At 36.6% G+C, this 20,881-nt stretch overlaps 1 protein-coding gene across 1 annotated transcript in view; it reads right to left on the bottom strand.

Annotated features, from left to right (window-relative positions):
• Positions 1-4,647: 4,647 nt before the first annotated feature.
• The window catches only part of ENPP3 (ectonucleotide pyrophosphatase/phosphodiesterase 3), a 35,761-nt gene continuing 19,527 nt past the window's right edge, over positions 4,648-20,881 (bottom strand). Inside the window, exons 15-25 of the mRNA XM_012572600.5 lie at positions 18,570-18,697; positions 17,588-17,654; positions 16,061-16,148; positions 15,143-15,309; positions 14,975-15,032; positions 14,071-14,225; positions 10,523-10,658; positions 9,934-10,011; positions 8,428-8,560; positions 6,729-6,885; positions 4,648-5,230 (exon numbers count right to left, since the gene is read on the bottom strand). Of these exons, the coding sequence (XP_012428054.4) occupies positions 5,057-5,230; positions 6,729-6,885; positions 8,428-8,560; positions 9,934-10,011; positions 10,523-10,658; positions 14,071-14,225; positions 14,975-15,032; positions 15,143-15,309; positions 16,061-16,148; positions 17,588-17,654; positions 18,570-18,697 (1,341 nt within the window). The 3' untranslated portion in view covers positions 4,648-5,056. The remainder of the gene's footprint in view (positions 5,231-6,728; positions 6,886-8,427; positions 8,561-9,933; positions 10,012-10,522; positions 10,659-14,070; positions 14,226-14,974; positions 15,033-15,142; positions 15,310-16,060; positions 16,149-17,587; positions 17,655-18,569; positions 18,698-20,881) is intronic.

Genomic DNA, 20,881 nt, shown 5'->3' with positions numbered 1-20,881 from the left:
CCTGAACAAAAAGTTAAAAAGAATGTAAACTAGTGAGATGAAAAGAAGCAGACAATTCCCCTTAGGGAAGAGTGGAAAGGAGGGCTACAAACTAACCTCTTTGGAATATTCTACTTCATGAAAATGCGTTTGCAGATGCAGAAAAGACATCCTTTTGCCTAAAATTAAAATTAAGGAGAAATTAATAATGAGAAATTAAAACTTACTATCATTTCTGAATCGTGTTTTGCATTCTTGGCAGTTGGCTATATCTTTCAAATATTCTAGAGATGATAGAAATAGATGATAGAAATACACAGATGTAGTTTTGGTAGCTACACAAAATTCCATCAGCTTTTCCCCTGACAACAAGTAGGAATGAGGAAAAAAGTCCAAAGCAGCACAGCTGAATAGATGGAAATTACATTCACTGGCTTGCCTGAAAAACAAACAGAGCTTTCTTTTTCAAAATGCTTTTTCTCAGCAATTCCCCATAAATCCTCCTTGCTCCCTGGGAGAGCTGGTTACTCCTGAGATTCGAGGGACAATTCTGTGGTATGACCTGTATGTGATATGCAGAGAAGGACAGAAAGATTGTTAGTTCCCATAGTTGTCATGGAATTTATTTTTTGGTTGATCAAATTGAGTCTTTTATGCTTACAGTTGACTGACAAAGGTTTCATCTGTGTTGTGTTAAGTGGCTCATACAAAAAAGTCTGACATATCTGAACTGCAGGACTACAAGAAAACTTTTATCCTGCCTACAGAATTACAGGTTTGTAATCTACCACTAACAAAAAAAAAAAAAAAAAAAAAAAAAAATCAGAGCAATATATAAAATGCATCAAACAGCATTCTGAAAAAGCACAAGCCTTTTGCTGAACAGTCACTAGAGGTCTATTCTGCCTCCACTAGTGTCCAATATATCAGATGAGTCAGAGTGTACCCTCAGCAAGTTTGGGTGGGTTTTATCAAGGTGTACAAATACCTGAATGGAGGGTGCAAAGAGGACAGTCAGGCTATTTTCAGTGGTACCCAGTGACATGACAAGAGGCAGTGGACACAATCTGAAACACAAAAGATTCAACTTAAACAAAAGAAAAAAGCTTTAGTGTATTGAGATCCCTATGTTTGCAATTACCTGTAAAATGAATCTAGATTAACCTTCAAGTTACATATAGGTCTTTTCAGGTTTTGCCTCCATCTTACCCTATAACTAAACCTTGTAGGTATTCAGAGATCCTCCTGAATTAATGTGGATATCCTTTCTGGAGCTGGCTTAGAAGAGCACAGGTTACTGAAAGAGAGAATGAGGGAGAAAAACATGGGGATTTTCATTTAAGGAATTAAATTTGGCTCATGCCCCCATCAAAATGTGGAGCCAGACATAGAGCTCATTTTTATTTCAGCTATATGGCACCACAGACAGTCATGCTACTTTTTTAACTCAGCTGCCTTTTCTGTGTGATTTGCAAGCACAGCTGGATTTAGTATGGTTGGCAAATCTGTTTGTGAACTGTTGATCCCACTGAAGTTACAAAGTGGTCAAAATTCACTTGCCCAGCCATGGCCTTCCTGAGAGAGTGGTTTCTAAATCATCTCCTACAGCCAATGTAACTGTGATCCTGGGACCAGTTGTAAAGGTGTGACCTGGCAGAGAAATGGCATTATTACTGTCAAATATCAGATGAGTTGAGCCTCTTCTGGGCAGGAAAGTGCCCGCCACCTGCCCAGATGAGGCTCCCCTGCCTCTTGGCTTGTAACACCACACTGTACAGTCCCTCATCTTGTGCAGAACCACACATCCCTTTAGGGAGTTGTTCCATCTGTTAGGCAGCAATCTGACTCACTGATAAGAGGCAGGCTAGACACCAGACAAAGCTCTACAATTTTATCTTTCTTTGGAAAGCCTCTGGAAAGCCGAACTCGTCCTCCCAGCCATGCTTCTCTCACACAGGGTAAGACCTGGAGAAATGCACATCCTTGCAGCCAGTCCTAGGAGCCACTCGCTCTCGTTCCAATTCCCAACCATTACAGGCAAAGTAGGCTGTGGCTGATCTTCCTGGACAGTGGGCAAGTTGGTTTATGGGACACATCAGTTGCCAAGTCTCCTTAGTGTACATTATGGCAACTGGTGTCCTTGGCACTTCTCCTGCTTTAAGTCTGGTTGATGTCAAACCCAAAGCTGTCCCATGTCCTTACCCTGACTTACACAAATTTGAATTCCACCCAGCACTTCTCATCCTTCAGAGGACAGTCCTGCTCTTCGGTTCATGCGTCAGGGTCTGGGAAGGATTTGTATTTCCTTCCACTTTCAGACTAAGGAAAGTCATGCCAGTAGTCTTCACTTCTCCCTCCCCAGGGGAATTGCGATGGGACAGGCAAGTGCTGCTCTAAGAGGACAATTCTGAGCCTCCACTTTTCTCAAGACTTTGGATCCAGAGGCATGATAGATTTGCTTTCCTTTCCTACTGAAAGCCTTTCACCCAGAGGTATTAATTCCCTTACTGCACAGAAATGGCACAGTAAGTATAGAAAAAAAAATCAGTACTTACAAACAGTTGCACATGTTGCATGTGAAAAATCCCATCATCCTATATACAAATATTGCAGGACCTGTGCAGGAGGTAATTTTTAAAAACAGCCTTTCTATATAAATCCATTGACACTATTTCCCTTAGAGGAGGATGTCCAAGGTAAAGGGCATTCTGTGCCACTTCAATGTCTGCTTTTCAACTCAGCTTTGAAGGCACTTCAGGGAGGTACTGACAAAAAGCCAGCAGTCTCCATAATAAATATTAAGTGAGCAAAAAAGGTTTGTTTTATATGGTGACAGTCTCACAGAGCCAGGGTGTGGTGTTAGGGAAACAGTAGCACTTACTAAAAAAACATCTGTTAAGCTTTTCCTTGCTGTGCCTTTTCTGGAGCACGGTGGGCTGTTTCCCTTGCCTACTTTCTTTCATTATTACTTGGCCTTGCTACAGACAAAGACTAGATATAGGTAGTGGCAAGCTTCTATACTTGCTTGGAGGTTTGGTTCTAATACTCCAAAACTTAAAAAGGACCCAAGCATAAGAGAGGGAAGCAGCAAGGCCCTCCAGAGTTCAGGTTTTCAATGTCTACAGGAGCACTCAGTTTCTTATCTTCAATAATGGTCTATGGAAAATCACGTTTTGCAGAATTTACATTTTTAATTCTCACATGGAAGGTGGCTCAGAGAGCCGAGAGTTGGCAACATCTGCTTTTGCAGTCAGCAGATTAATTTGTGGCTATTCCACTTCAGTTTTAGGAGTTTTAGAACTGGCTGAAAAACACAGAAAGAAGGGGATTACCAATTTGGGAAAGCTATACTCACATTCCCTAGGGAACAGAAGTTTGAAATGTTCAGAAACAGCATAATTTCTTAAATCCCTAGACAAAGCAGAATGATTAACAACAGAGGATTATGTTTTTAAATTAAATATGATGTGTTTATTTTGTATTGTCTATCTGTTATTACTTTAACTTTTTAATTTCTCAGCATTTCAGAGTAAAATAAACCCAATCTATTTTTATACATTTAGTCACTGTTCTTTTGTCCCGCTCTTCTACAGTAAATCTAGATTTTTTTATTTGAGTTAGGGTATGATTTACCACAAAGTGAAAAAGCAGTCATGTTCTTAATTGGGGCAGTTTAGCAGAAGTTTCTGATTTAGGTGGGCAGACTTAAGATGTCAAAACATTGTAGGGTGGTGAACTGCAACTCTGTGATGGTGTAATGGTTTCACTGAGATAAAAATCTTTATGTTCAGCTTGGTCCAACATCATGATTTTAAGATCAGTATTGCTAAATTCTGTCTGGTGTGTGGGCATATACTGATCATCTTGGGGACTTTGGGAAAAATAGTGTCCTGTGGTGGGTTTGGATTCTTTGTACTGAAAAGTTTGGAAATTTAAAATTTCATTCTTTAAATAGACATAGCTCCTTCAGTCCACAGTTAGTTTTACAGATTGAAACATGCTTTCACATTTCTTTAAAATGCCCCCAATGTGCCTATAAATTAAATGAGCAATTTTCTGCTGTTTTTCATGTGTGATTGTTCATAAATGCACTTAGCAACATTTGTAGTGGAGTAGTTCATCTCAACATTCTATTATGGGTGGCATTTTTGTATTAGCATAATCCGGAAATTTCCACTGTCTTGTCCTACTTACCTGTCCTCAGCAATAATTTGTGTACAGCATAGTGTTACACAATATCTGTGTGCAAAGTCCCTACAGAGTGAGTGACTATTTGTTTTGGATGTTACTACTAATTTTGTGCTCTAATCTCATGTCAAACTATTTAAAAATAGATACAAACATTTTGTTATCATCAGGCATTTGGAAACCACTGCAAATACAGGTAAATTTCTTTTACCTCTTCATGTTCAGAATGTTTTAAGATTTCTGAGGGTACAAGAATATAGCTGATTTACTTCACTTCCCTTGTTACTAGCATAATGAATTAACCCAAGTGGAAAACACAGGTGATGATCACTTGCACTACATACAAACTTTTTGTGAGTCTGAATATGTTCCCATATGAATTAATAGGTGAGAAAGAGAAATTCATAACATTTCAGGATGTGCTTGTATTAGAGAACCATAACCTCTTTGATAAATACAAGGGAAGAAACACACACACACTCCTCTCAAATTGTTTTATTTTTCAACTCCATTGTATAAGTATTTTATATACAATTTACAGTTCTGTTGTCTCTGTAGTATAAAAAATGTTCCTTTTACATTTTTTTCAATCATTAAAACTGCTATTATATATATCACATATAATATTTCAAGTATTTTTATAGTAACATAATATATTTGTTTTTACATAATAAAAATATATTCTGTATTTTGAAAGCCTGGCTCAACAATGATGATTTAATTCACTTCAGAAAATTCTATGTATCATTTTTATTCAAATTTTATTGGCACAAAGCATTTGACTGAAAAACACAAATTTGAAAAATACTCCCATAATCTTAACCAAGGAAAAAAGTGAAATCACTGAAATTTTCTTTCTTCCAAGCACTGACCCCTTTTCCAAAGATAATCAGTTACTTTCAGTCTCAAATATTGGCAAAAATGTCTTTAGCTGCAAAATCTCAGAGACGGATTCATTTCTTTCCTGGTAAAAGTCAAGCCCAGTTAACAACTCCACATCCCGAACACGTGCAGAATGAGCCTGAACTCTTTCTTCCACCCATTCAGAAAGTGTCTTATTTTCCTGTCAAAACAAACAAAAACAATGTTCAAACACATATAAGGCCCTCTGTTGTTTGGTGGCAGTGTTAGGCAATTACCAATGTTTGACCTGGTCTGGCAGACTAAAGGCTTCCAGTTGGTAAAACTTCTTTCAGGCTTTCCTGGGCATCTTTACAGCCTTGCTCTTAGGGATCTCATTTAAATAGAATCAAGTGGATGTCTCTTCTACCCACCTCTCCACTTCCAAAGTGACAGAGCAGAAGAATTGAGCTGAAATGGCACTGGCGACTTTTAACTACAGAATGCATGAGTCACAATTCAAACACACAGGTAAGGATAGTTTTAGTTACAGTGCAAATTAGCTGCACTGCTCAGGCCAGTCAAGAAATGGGCACCTGACAACTCACAAAAAGTCCTTACAGCAGCTCAGTCTTGATTGCTGGACAGCAAGAATGGTTGCTGGTTAGACAGGGCAAACAATGGAAATGTAACCACTAATCAATCCAAAATGTTATTTTATGTTCTTTTACTACAAGGATTGTTTTGCAAACAGCTGGTAATTTGCTTTTTCATTAACAATATCTGCTTCTGAGGCAAATGATTAATTAAATTTATGTTACTGCCAAACATGATTAATATAAAGTGAGAAGATTTGGGGTTTATTGCTAAACTTTAGAAATTACAATAAAATAATTTCTAAATATAACAACTAATTCATTGTAATAATTAGTCAACCCTGAACTACTAAAAAGATCTCACTAGGAAGTTGTGGATTATCCACACTACAAATGGCGAGACATAGAAGTTGTTTCCAAGTAGGGCAAGCTTGCACCTGTCTGGAGTTATAAGTTCAAAGTTATAAATAAACCAAAAACTGTCTGTGAAGACCAGTTCAAGTCTGTGCATCTGTACTTGTGCATTATATATACACTCAGTTTAGGAACCTTCTGCAACCCAGAGTTTGTGGAATAGGCACTCAGCTGCCTCAGCAATATGTATTACACTCAGATTATGTATTTTGTTTGCTACAGGCATAAGATTCACAGAGTTAGTGGTAAACAGATTTAATTTAATTCAAGTATGGATTTTAACTGCAGGACCATGCATCCAAATGCCTGCTAATTTCTCATAGATGTGGAATAAGCAACTGAAGGGAATGACACTTGAAGTCCTCTGATACCTCTGAAGTTTATCCTTAAGCAGTCTTCCATAAAGATATCTCATCTCCCTGTTGCCTGTGCTGCTGTTGTCAGCCCTTCTCAGGAGACAGCATTTCCCAATCCTCTTATCTTACCTTCCTTTCTTCTTCCTTGCTTCCTAACAGCTCATTAGTTTCCACCTGCCTCTCCTGGAGTTCCTTGGTCTTCTGGTGATTGCTTCTGGTGGAGCTTGAGCTCATTGCCAGCTCATGGGGAATGAGTAAATTCCACAGACTGATAAAGACTCTCTGGATGACTATATTCCCATGGGAATCAGTTCCCAAAGTTCATTGGCACACAGGAAAGTAGAACTATACTTACAGCACAGCTTTCAGTGTTGTCAGGTCGATGAGGAATGATAAAAGACAAAGCATCCAAGGACCCTGAACAGTTCAGGGGAGTATAGGATGTGTTCTTGCAGCTCGTCAGAACCACATAGTAATGGGTTGGGACAGGGATTTTTGTATTGTTTACATACCTACAAAACAAATATTCGTTATGGCATTTATTGAGATATCAAGTATTAACACCACAGATGCAATTAGAAATTTATAGAATTTATCTCAACATATATCTTTCAATACTATATGACTTAAATTTCTTTTGTAATTGAAAAAAATACCTGATGGGATAAATAGCCTCACCATTTATTTAATGAACAGCCAAACATACATGGATTACTCTGTGTGCTACAAGCAGTCCCACTGAAACAGGACTGCTTAATATGGTCAATACTCTGTTTTGCCAGAGTCAGAGATCTCTACAGCTCGAAGAGTCAGAATAGAGCATCATATTTGCCCTTCATTATATGAAGAATTTCAACCACATGAATTGGAGGAGAGCAATGAGAAAATTAACTTCTGGCTCCTTGCCATTGAGAAATGCCAGAACAGTGATTTGTGGCTGTGTGCTGTAGAAACCATATTTAGGATACTCAGTTAAGAATGTCTTTGCTGCTCTTTTCTGACTATTCTGCAAACATGGTCACTCTTGTGTATAAAGAGCTGAATGCTTCCAAGGCTTTTTGGTTCAGTATTGAACAAAACGCTATCACTGAAATTATTACACTGCTTTGTATGACTGCCTAACAATGCTGACTAAAACATACTTATTCCAAACTGGAGGCAGCATTATGTGGTCAACTGGGTATTACAACATTCTGCTGGGAAGGAAGTTGTAGTCTCTTTTCCCTTCCACCCTCCTATTACGTGGCAGGCTGATTTTCCCATTCTCAAACCATTTTAAACAAATGTGGTCAAGTCTAGCCTGAATAAAACATATCCAGTGACAGATTCAGCTGTGCAAATTTCCCAGCACCTTTCTACTTGCTCTCACTCTCACAAGGTATTTTCCCTAATCTAAGTTTTTCTAATTCTGTTTTTATTTCCTGTATCCTTATTCAGTGACATAAATAATTGGTCTTCATAATTTATGTGTAAACATGTCAGATGTTGCAGTGAGCTGTGTAAGCCACTGTTATGCACAGGTACCTCTCAGGAATGTTACATTTTGCATTTCTAGTTATGTGATTCAACAAGGGCAAACACACAAATCTAATCTTTGATAAAATACATCAGTTTGAGACAATAGGAAGAAACAACAAACAGGTGAGTGAACTAAACATCAAAGTGAGAAAATTCTGCTTAAGCATGTCTTCTGCATGTTAAAATGTCATACATTCTCCCAGCATTTCTGGGTTGGGTGATGATACAGAGGCCCAAAATCTAAAATTTAGGCATCATCTTGGGAAACTAATTACTAGTTTGTACCTGTGCATGTGTATAGAGAGACACATGTAACTGCACAGCTTTTTTACTCTTTACTTGAACTTCCATGGTACTGTGTCTGTTTGCAAGAGCATTTCCTGTTGTATGAGTAATAGTGGATGCAGGATTATAGAGAGAATACTGCATTCTCCATTATACTTGTTTCTTAGTCTTCTAAAATAATAGGGTTTTTTCATGTGGAAACACAGTGGAAGTCATATAGAGTTTGACTTCTGACTTTTCCACATACTTACTGTTTAATTTCATCAGGGTTATCAAAATGGCCATCATAATTGTAATCGAACACTGGTCCACTGATAACATTTACCCCATTCCTTTCTCTAGCATACTTCTGAAGAAGCACATTATGGAAATAGTCCCATATGTCTGTCATAAAATAGAAATAAAAGCAAAATTAATATAAATTTAAAGTAATAGCATATTTGTGTTTTCACTATAGATTAATAAAAAAAAGTTCAGAACTAAACTGCCAATAAAATCAACTCTTTGTTACACAAAATTTGGATTTTTTGGACATACTCCCACTTGCCTTTGAAAGAGGTGCTGTAAATGCTATTGTAGTCCTGCAAGGCAAATCACAGTACTGGAGTATATATTGATTTGATCTAAAGCTGGAGCTACCAACCTACAGCTCATTAATTTCTGGCTGATCTGCCTGTATCTGCAGTGTTACAAACAGTAGGAACTGACATAATGTTTTTTTGAGAGGAATATTCACCACCTGCATGTTAGTTTAAATGTAAAGAACTCGTGCCAAACATCACTAGACAATTTGGCTTATTTCACAGATGTCAATTAAGAAAATACAATTTGTAGAATATAAAAGAGTGAGATTATTAAAATATTTACAACTGACATAGCAAAAAAGCCTGGCAGGTTTGGGGCATTGAGGGCATCTCCTATTGATTTACCTGTTGCTTATAGCCTATAGAAATTTCTTGTTGTTTTCCTTTAAAATTGGATTTTTCACAGCCTGTGATTTACTTGGAAGATTAAAGACACTTAGGTCTTCTAGATCTCTGTTTTTATATATGAGTGAATAAATAAATGAGGTCTGAATGTATTAGAAAGGTAGCTAAATAGTCGGGTTTTCTCAACTTTTTCCTTTAAAAATTCCTCTTTTTATGCATTTTCTATGAAAATGAGCCTAGGCCTAAGAGTAAAACAGGATCATAAGCATTTATAGAAAATTTCTTATCAATGACTACAAACAAATGTGAGTCAGGCTGGATGGGACGAGCTAACCATTCTTGCATAATAAAACATCCATTATAGAAATAGTATTGCAAGATTAATATTGTTGAGTCCTTCTCTTTAGATTTTGAAAAAAGAAAAGATACCATTTTCATTCACCTTGAGCATATTCTCAAGGGAAATTTTTATGAGAGTTTCATAGCTAGCATTTCATGCTATGACAGCCCGGAGGAGATGAAGAGCAAATTGAAAAGCAAACAGGTAAGCAGAGATAAGTAGAAATCAGATGAGACTATACAAACAAAAAAAAAAAAAAAAAAAACAAAAACAACCCCAAAAAAAAAACAAACCAAAAACCCAAAGCCATATAATTGTGTTATAAATTTTCAAACATATATTCCTAAAATGTTTTAAGTATATTTCTGCAACATCTAGATATACAGCAGGCCATGCATTAATGTTTTAAAATTTTGTGATAGCTTCATCAAACCCAGAACAATAATTATAGAAAATTAATCATAATCAATCAAAATTTTGCAACCTACCTTTGAAAGCTTTATACATAGGAACAATATTGCTGGTGAGTAAGGCATCATACTGTTCAAGATCAGATGAATTGTAGTCTATATAAAAAGACCAAAATATAAGTGAATGGAATACTATACAAAGACCAATTGATTCATATGTCACTATAAATTGTAGGTACATGTAATTCAATTACATGTTACATTTGAGCATGAATGTATGCTCCTACTGCAAACATATCTCCAAATTTATTCAAGAAATCTACTCAATAAATAATAATTATCAAGTTTGAAAATAGGAAATGAATATTTATGCAGAGGAAGAGGGACAGCCTTTCCTTCTAACCCTTTACATCATTCCAACCAGTTTTCATCACATTCAAGTCGTTCCATGTCTTAAAAAAACCCTTAAATATTCTAAACCAAAAATATTTAGATACAAGTAGCAGCTGCCCTACTTTTGGTCAGTCTGCAAACACTGGAAACCTTTTTCTGCCCAACATGCTGATCCAAAGAAGTTTGTTTTGGTGTTTGGGTATATGTTTAAACATAAACCCACATCCAGCTGATTAAGACTTTCTAAGGTCTCTATAAAAAGAACCATGCTCACTGGGAGGATAGAGGAAACTGTGGGTCAAGGTCAGCTCTTCTGGGTAGTCGGAACAATTTTGGCTCCAAGCAGCAGGGATTCTAACATCAGGCCGCAGACAGTCTGAAACAGTGGGAGGAAGAGGAGATGTGTTTTCCTGTGAAAAGGAAAAAAAAAATTTACACCCACGTCTGTGGCTAAGCCAATGCTTTGTAGGTTTTAACTTTCTAGAATGGACTTCATTGAATCTTCTCCTATTTTCATAGTGAATCAGGTCAATGCAAGCAATGGACACTAATGTTTTCTGGGTAGTGTTTTTCTTCTACTTCTGTTTTTAAGTAATTCAGGGAAATCCGTATGTACCATGTAAAACTGTAGCAGCAAAATAAGGTTACACCTTAGGCAAAAACAGATTTCACATTTGACTCATTCGTCACTTTTACATATTTCTGGAAACACAAACTCAAATGTCACATCCTCCTGGAAAGCAGCTAGTATATAAAAATGACAGTATCACCTCATCTTGGCATCTGAGGATGCAGTCTCCACAAGAATCTTGCTGATGAAGAGTTACAGATAAAGAAATCCACAGTAAATTTAGAAGCTTTTACAAGCTTTAGTAACTTCACCAAAAGATATGGCCAAAACTGATTCTGATGACTAGAATTCTTTCTATAACCTTCACTTTTTTTTCCTATAACCTTTTCTACACACTTTTTCATAATTTTACAGTAACATTAAATCATCTGAATATGCTTTTTTGTGTTTAACATTTTTTTTCATCCTCATTTACATGTAACTTATTTTCATTTTGGTAAGACTGTATAATTTTGCATTATACCTTTATAAATAGAAGTTAAACATCTAATTTGATTTTCAGTACATTGTTTGTTTTGATCAATTAAAACCAAGCAAAAATAAAGAACAGATATGCGCCTCTTTGTACTCCTTGATTTAATTTCTTTAGTTACTTTTGTCAGAATTCAAGTAAATGCCATATTATGGTCAGGTTGTATATTAATGAAAAACATATATACCACATGGAATGAAATATAAAAGACAAAATTCTTCCTTAGACTCCTGAGCAGATCATGTGTAAAAAACAAACAAAAAAAAACCCCATTCATCATCAATTTGGCTTCTTCTATTTCAGGTCAAAGAACCACAATGTCTCCTGAAAAAAGCAGTTAAAATTAAAAATTGGCTGTGCCTATCACATCATGAATTGTCCTTTTTGATGTGGGTTATTACTTTTTGATGAGCCGCTAATTAGTGTCAAGAAGCAAGAATTATTTGCATTACATGACAGAATTTAAGCATCTGCCGTGGTCTCTTATGTCAAATCCAGCCCACTTCAGGCATGTTTGTCCTTTTGAGAGAAAATGTGCCTTCCTCCCTGGCAGATGAGTACAAAACCTCAAGAAAACTAATGTCCTTCTATCTTAAATTTTCCTTATTCTTGAGAATACTAAGTAATCAAAATGCTGACGTCTTTTATATAAGCTCTGCAAATGTATGCTATTCATCCAGTTTCAAAACTTCCAAATCACACAAAACCAGCAAAAGCCCAGCCTGCATTAATTACCTAGTTTAATATTGAAGACCTTATTTATAGCTACATAATGATGAGATATACCCCAACTTACAAATTGTGTAAAGCACTCCACAGGCTGTATCCAAACATAATTAACCCAGGATACAATAAAAATTCTGTAGAAAGGGCAACTTTCTGTCATTCCCAAGTATTGCAGCCAAATCTTACAGTCAAAGGCATTAGCTCTGCCCCTCTGTCTTTCCACAGGCATTATAATTTACAAAGCAAATTTCTCTAAATTAGCACTTTTAATAAAAAATCATAATGTCAGCTTACTGTGCAAGGTAAGTCAGTGTGAGCTCTTACACTCAGAGCCTTTCACTGTTGTGTCTCTGACACTATTACAGATGGAATTTTTTATTTCCTTTTCATTTGATCTAAAACATGGATCATTGCATTAGCGTCTGCTGTGACCTATATCCTCCAATACTTCAGTCTCAGTCATTCACTGCTTCCCACAATGTTACATAAACTGCTATAAAAAACTTCTGCAAAATATGTATTTCTCTTAATTTAGATATTAAGTTGAAAAAGAGCTTTCTTTATACGCTTCCAGTATCTGAAGGGGACCTATAGGAAAGCCAGAGAGAGACTCTTTGTCAAGAACTGTAGTGATAAGACAAGGGGCAATGGGTACAAAGTGAAAGAGCAGAAATTTAGGTTGGATATTAGGAAGAATTTTTTTCACAGGGTTGTGAGACACTGGAACAAGTTGCCCAAGGAGACTGTCCATGGCCCAACCCTGGCAGTGTTCAAAGCCTGGCTGGATAAGGCCTTGAGCAATCTGACCTAGTGGGAGGTGTCCCTGACCATGGCAGGGCTGGATTGGGATTAAATTATCTTTAAGGTCCATTTCAACCCTTTAAAGTTCTATGATTCTATGATTCTTTGCTAACTGAGAACTTGTTTTTCAACAAAGGAAAATGTTGAAAAGTTATTTGGGTTTTTGAGCCTTATTTAAGCTCAATATTAAGAAGACTGCAGCTCTGATCGGACTTTTAAAACTTTTTAAAACAAAATCAGACAAAAAATATGCCCACAATTAAATTAGTTTTCAAATGGGTAGTGAACGTTCATTACAAGGTTTAATGGTAGATCTTCAAACAGGAAGTATAAACAGTCCTTGTTGAAATGGACATTTGTTTAAATTACTTTTAGCCTTCTTAGGATTGGATTCATGATCTTTCAACCAAGATAGTGAAAAACCAGTAGAAAGTATGGAGTGAAACTTTCTGAAATACTATCATTTTATTGATTAAACTAATTTCTTCATATTTGTAGTGATGAAATAAGAAATCACATAGACATCAATAACAGTCCTCTTCAGACAGAAGAATCAACATAGAAACTATTTCCTCAAGGCAACTTAGAAAAAAGGTAAAATTATAAGGGCAAATAAGCCCCTGAATGTCCATTAGTTTACTGACCCTGAAAACTCAAACTATTTATTCTGGATCCGCATACCCTTGAACACTCAGAGGTTCATTCAACTATAATTACATTTTTCAGAAATTATATCATGTAACAGAGAGCAAAGAACACACAGAAGTATGCACTAGTGCAAACTGTCTTGTAGAGTTGCATAGAGGGTATTTAATAGGAGAAAGATCACAATACTCATTGGAAAGCTTCAAACTTCTGATATGAGAAATCACAGCCTGCTTTTCCACAGGAACCGACAGGCGAGATGGAGAATTGTCTTGACAGTATATCCCTTTTACAGAACAGGCTTAATAGAACAAGCTCACCAGCAGCTATGCTCTCCTACATCTTCTGTGTCCCTAACAAATGGTCATTCCCACTTCTCAAAACGTTAAGATAGGTGAATTTTAAATGATATCAAAGATATTTCTGACACAAGTGCCTTAGTCACATGACATCCACCAGTCCTTAAACAGGGCTCCTGATGAATGGACCACATTTTCAATCCATTAGACCCCATATTTAAGAGTAGTAGAGACATTTGATAACCTACAGGCTTATTTACAGTGTATGCAGTCCACAGTGGCATCCAGATATCATAGCTGTATCCGCTCACATACTGATGATGGGAAAGGAGGCAGTAGACCTTTTCCTTCTGAAGAACTTTGGGTCTCCCATATGGCAAATGAGATGAGCTGGCCTTCATTACTGAAATTCAAATAATAATTATTGATTCATTCTTCTATAATATTTTGGATGGCACAAGGGGTTAAGAGGGCAGACAAAAATAGTTAATTTAGACTTCACCAAATGCAAATAGATCCAACAGTAAACATAGTCATGTGGTTCTTTAGGCTTATAAGTACAATAAAAAATGTAGAAAATAGTTTTCATATTATGTTTATTGTACAAAAGTCAATATAATATATCAGATTTGCAAGTTCTTGTTTCTTTGAAATTTCATACCAATGCAAACATTTTGACTTTATCTTGGCAGTGGAGTGAAATTTACATCTTATTTGACTAGGAGGCATTACAATGTTTTCCAAAACTGCCAGAAACCCCACCAAAAAAAATAGAAATAAGTATCTAGGGGAATTTCTGATCAGAGAAAGGTAAAGTTATGTATACAGGGCAAAGAACAAGAGTTATCTCACACAGCCTGACAGTGCTCAGATTTTCTTCAAGACCATTGAAATCTTTATGTTTTTTTCCAAAAATTGAATGGAGTTCATATTCTATTCTTATATATATATGTTGCTATAACAGAGTCCCTTAGCATTTTTGAAAGAAATGAAAAGGAAAAAATAAAAAAAAAAATGCTTCTGACCTGATTTTGCTACTTCACTTTCAATTGTAATTAAATTGCAAAAAATCCCACTGAAACCAGTGACATAAAATATAAACTAGGTGTAGATTTAAAAATACTGCTGCTCTTTTCATTTTTTGCTACTTACTTTCTTCTGTGGTAAGATTTAACCTCTCATTTAGCTCTTCTAGTGACTCAACTAAATTCTGTAAAAAATAAGAGAATTGTTCAAAATTATTCCATTGTTTAGAAAAAAACTAAGAAAGCAGAACACACTTGACAAAGATGATTAAAAATGCCAGAAATTCCTATTTACTTGCGTGCAATTGCATCCCAGGTCATCTGCAGTCAGACTGGAAACTGGACATGAAGAAGGAGATGAGACTTCCTTTGGATGTGAAGGATTGTAAAAAGGTTTCTTTAAGAGGTGATTCAAGCTGCCATGTGTTCCATTGTTTTCTGCTGGTACTATATGCAGCAAATCTGTTGAAACATTTGAAATTTGTAAACATATTTTAAGACTAAAATGGTATTTTAAAAAGTTATTCTCTTTACAAATCTACTTGTTTCCTAGTAATTTTTTAAGGGTAGAAGAAATAGCTTATTCCATTATTTTAACTATTACTCCCACCAACTTGCAATTTTCTAGATCGGAAGGTTCTTTGCTGTCTTCCACTGCATCAAGATTTAGTAACTAGAGATTTGAGTACTGTTGGTACATTTTTATACATTGTCACAACATTCACAAGATTAGACAGTTTAATGCAAAGTATAAATGTCATTGCAAGTGCATCACATTGTGAAACTTTGTAGCCTATTGCATTTTTGTGTGATGCTTTAATCCATATTTTCTGAGGCTCATGCTTCCTAATTCTGCCCTGCTGGAACTGCAATGTTCCATCTTAAGTTATGAGCAAGAGCAGATACTCTCTATAAGATTCTTATTCACAATTTCACAGGCATCAGTTTGACAGCAAATCCATGTAGCAGGTTCCCTCTGATTCTTAAGGAATTCTGCAATCAGAAAAAAACCTTCAAAGCAGAACAATTTCTGGAAGTCAGTTTCTTAGCAGTGTAAAGAAGGCCTAAGAGCATGGCTTCAGTGTTTTGGCTTTGAATTAATTCACTCAATTTTTAGCTATGCTTCTTTTAGCTCTTACAACACTGGTATTTGAAAATATTTGAAAAAATATTTGAACTTTATAATCTAAAGTACTGGGTTGTTTCTACTCACCACACATAAGGTTGTAAACCTCAATGTTTTCAAAAGCATCCACTTCTGTTTTCTCTTTAAAGCTTGGGCCATATGCTAAGAATATAGCCTAGATTGTAATAGTAGTAATAATAATAACAAAAAATAAAATGTTACTGAAAGGAATCCAAAGTCAAAACCAATTCAGTTGCACTTTATGAAAATTGGGATAATGGACAAAATACAGTATTTTCACAGTCACAGAAGTTAAAAGTACAGGATTGTTCTGGTAAGGAAGACAAATTTCTGCCATTGCACATAATTTGAAGAAAAATGCAAAGCAAAATTTCACATTTTAAACTATATAATGAATCTTATTTGTTTTTGGGGTGTTTTTTTAATACCTGTTGCACTCTGAAGTCTTTGGGTCACTTAAGAGTCTATGGCCATGGTCAAAGCAAGGAGCAGGCAACTGCAGAGGCCCACTGCACGCTCAGCAGAGACCTGCATCTGCACCATCAATGGCACAATGCAGTGCTGGGCAGCCCTTCTGGAGCCTGCAAGGTTTGTTGAAGAACACGGATGCTATGTACAATCTCAAAGGAGTTTCTACTGCTTTATGAGCCTCCTGATCTGCCTGCTGAGAGATACAGGAAACAGGACTAGCAGGACAGTGATCTGCTCTAAAATATTATTATGTGTCCATAACAGGAAAGGAATTTTCAAAGTATTATAGAAAGATTACATGTTGCTCCTTTCTTTAAAAACAAAAAAAAAAGCATCAGTTGTGGCATCTGTGCAAGGATATCTATTATTATGGTTTCCATGGTAAGCAGAATTTACCTTTTCTTTCCATACAAACATTCAGCATAATTCTGATCACTGACATTTGGTTTTAACATAGTTATAAAGATCTGGAGGGATCTGATTCTTAGGCACTTAATATGGGAGTTAAGAGTGGCATGCTTGACCTTAGTTAAAGGTTCACATCACAGAAAGTACATGAAACACCAAAAGCTCAAGACCTCAAAATATTTTTACTGTAACTGGAAGTGAAAATGAGATGAAACTGCAACACAGGCTGTACTAACAGATAGTATAGATAACCAGTTTTTTGTTCTGGTGGTATGACTAACTGTTGTAAGATAAGCCGAGACAATGAGATTTAGTTTATTTGAGCATACAGGCTTTCAGATGCTCAGATGAACTCCCAGGGCCTGTGGAAATTTTTCAGTCATTGCCTCAGTGGAAGAATGAAAGAACAAAAGAATTCAGTAGCTAAACATGGTGTACTCGATTTACTGCAGTCTACCTGTCTCCAAGCAGGTAATGCAAGCCCAAACTGGTTTTACTACAGGACCCCAAAGAAACAGGCCTTGTACACATCGATGAAAGGCAATACAAATATTTGGACCTAGTATGTGTTTATAGTTTACATGTCTTGTGGCCAGAATAGAAAAAGTTCACTGCAAAAACTTCCATTGTTCTGTAATTTGGTGATTTACATGTCACATCATGATTTTGTATATAAGAAAGTGCAAGGATAGAATAGAATAGAAATCATCTTACCTCCATACTTTTAAATTCGTTATTATAGCCATGGTTCCCTCCATCACAATATGTGTAACTTTTATCCCTAAGGAGAAACCATCACAGAATGTAAATAAGAATGACACAAATAGAAGCTCTTAGTAACAGTGATTGTGGCTAACAGACTCAATCATTCCTTGAGAACTGTCTCTGTCATCATGTTGTAGTACTTACAGTTCATCATAGTGTTCATTTCTATGAAGATCTCTTTCTCCTTTAACAGAAATTGCTACGGACAGTAATAAATTATCCTAGCTGGTTATGAGTGTACAGTGTAAGAATATTTCCAAAGCAAATTGGAAAAATGGCTATTTTTGAACTGAGGCCTTTACCTAGCTACAGGTTGTAAAATAAGTGTAATCTGTTTTGGAAAAATTCCTAGTTATATTCTTCAGCATTTAAACAGAAAATTTAAAATGGGAGAACTCTGCTGTTGGCCTCTATGGAATAATATAAATAAGACTGCACGGGGTTTTGCCTTACAAGACAGTGCATTTTCATTATGGATTCTGAAGGGTGAAGAGACATGGAAAATGTGAGGATGGGCTATAGAATTAACAACACAACTGACTACTCTGACATAGTAGCTAATACATACTTTTATCTACCCATTGCTAAGACACATGGAAAAACAAAGAGATAGTCACCCATAACAATTCAATGCACAGTTGTCAAGTGCAGGTATCCTGTTTGCAGAGACCCAAGAACATTTGAATGTAGTTTAAAATAGGGTGATTATAAGTTTTTTTCAGTGCACAATTCTTTTTGTATGTCCTGGACAATTATTTGGTTTCACCAAAACAACCATGCTTCCTTTTCACTCATAGTATGATTTTAACTGTAACAAACATGGAAATGTAACATGTCCAAAGCAAAACAGGAAATGAAGCACATGTAAAAGAAATTAAAGGGATGGGAGTGGGATGAAAAAATAGAATAACAATCACACAACTTATGTTACCTCACAGCCAGCCACTGTCGATCCACCAAAAGATGAACTTTATCAATACGAATGTTGTTAGCATAGTGGAATCGTTTGGGTAAGTCAGGGGTCAGGTAGGGCTTGAAGTGCTGAGGGGATCTTCTGCACTGTGTGAGAGGAAAGAGTCCAATCGTGAGTTTCGCTCAGTTTCAAGAAACTTCCCATCATTCAAAATTATCACAACTATCTTAGTGATAGGAACACAAGCACAAAACCCCCGGAAGCAAGGCACGGAAAAGCCACACTTTTTTGGAACTCTTTGAAAACAGACTACATACCATTTGTATATCGAGTCCACAAATACCATGGTAAAAGTACATCTAAGGCTTAAAGACACTCAGTAGAATTGTTTAGTCTATATTTCCATACTAATCCTGTTGGTATCTAGTTGGCAAGATTACACTTCACAAGAGAAAGCTCCCTGGCAGTTTATTTCTGCCACCTTCTGTCACTTTACCATACAATAAATAACAACGCAAGCCAAGTATACACAATATAGCACAGTCTAGTGCAAGCCTGAACATTGCTCAGCTGTTAGCTAAAGGTCTTAGCTTTTACATCCACATTTAGTGTGTTCATATAACTGCTGCATTACCAGGCATGCCATGGAAGAGCTTGGAATTGTGAGCCTAAGGATAGCCATATGACATACGGCAAAGACTTAACTATATATGGCCATTAGAAGCCTTTCCAGCTGGCTGCAAGCATCAAGGCAAAGTTGCAGCAGTGTTGCTCCTGATCACAAAACCAGCACTGGGATAACCCAGAATATCTAAAATGCTAAAGGGAGAGCTGCTAGGAAGCTGGGTAAGCCACAGAAGCGGACCTGTTTTACCACACTGGCTGTGCAAATGATACCATGCTTGGAGTCTGGTCTGACATCTTCACTTTTAAGTACTAGAATTGTATGCTCTGCACAGGATACAGACATGTGACATGACTGTGCCTCAGCAGTCATCAAAGAAGAACAGAGGAATCCAGGAACATGAAAAATAAGGATTCAATGTGTTTGCTAGCCTGGAAGTAATCGTCTAATTAAAAGGAAAAATAGAGGAAATCAGCATATGACTTACATCTATTCATTAGCACTTAATATACAACACACAATTCCCTTCTCTGCAAAATCCCCTCATTCTAATAACTTGAGAGGGACAAAATACACCAACCATTTATGAAGAGAAAAGGAAAGAGGACACGTCCTGGTCCCAGGCTATTCCCATAAGGCATGTCACATCTCTGTAACTACTAGCAGTAGCAGTTTCAGCTGGGGTTGAGAACATGCAGATTGTGATATTCCCCTCATACCGATGCTCTTTGATGTGACAGACTCCACATGATAAAGGAGGTGGGGGATGTAGCCCTGAGAAAGCACCTTCAGCTATTTCCAGCCATTGATCCTGCTCCCACGTGTTCGACAGCTTAACGGGAGACCTCTAGTGGAGATTTATCGGAAACATATCCACTTGGGGGCACAGGATTTTGACAAACTGAGAGCATTTTTTCTAAATGTACCACAATACCTGTCCACTGCTTAGCACAGGACAAGCCACAGAATAGAAAACAAACTGGCAATGGAGAAAAGAAGGGGAAGTTTTGACAGCACACTGAGAGGGAGCAGTTTAAATGTTTAACTCACTGTAAATTGTAAAAGGAAAGAAATACAGAAAGACAACTGTCCTACAATTTTTCTAGTTTGTCCAGCACATTCATCCCACATGTGTTAATGTATATCTTCAACACTACCAAAAAAAAAAAAAAAAAAAAAAAAAAAAGTAAAAAAGAAAAAGCCATGAATTGGCTTTCCATTATAAGGAAAGAACCATGCACTGCCACTTCACCCTTTAGTAAAAGAAATAGATCTTCCTTAGTTTTGCACTCTGTTCTGCACTTCTTTGTTTGTATCCTTCAGAACTCAGCTGTCAAAGCGTACCCACATGGGAGACACAGGCAAACTTGGACCTGCCCTCAAGTGCTACATCCATTCAGCATGGCTCAGTTCCAAGCACAACTGCCACTACATGAGGCCCTATAGCATACATAAAAACACTGCAACTATTTCAATGATATGTCAAAAAGATCCTAAGAGAGTCATACTGCCTGATGCCAAAGGCCTATCTTGCCTAGTACTCTGTTTCAAATCAGATCTCCAAAATTTCCAGAATCAGAAACTTAGAGATAAGAACAAGCCAAGTATTGAATGAAGTTTCTTTCTCATACCTGCTTAGTTTCTTCTAGGCTTCAGGGACTTTTTAAGTCAGATGCTCCTTGTGGATCAGGTCTAAAAGCCCTTA

The sequence above is a fragment of the Taeniopygia guttata genome, chromosome 3 (genome assembly GCF_048771995.1).
Source record: "Taeniopygia guttata chromosome 3, bTaeGut7.mat, whole genome shotgun sequence".
Classification (NCBI taxonomy): Eukaryota; Metazoa; Chordata; class Aves; order Passeriformes; family Estrildidae; genus Taeniopygia; species Taeniopygia guttata.
The sequence above is the reverse complement of the archived record's forward strand: the minus strand, read 5'-3'. Positions and strand labels throughout refer to the sequence as shown.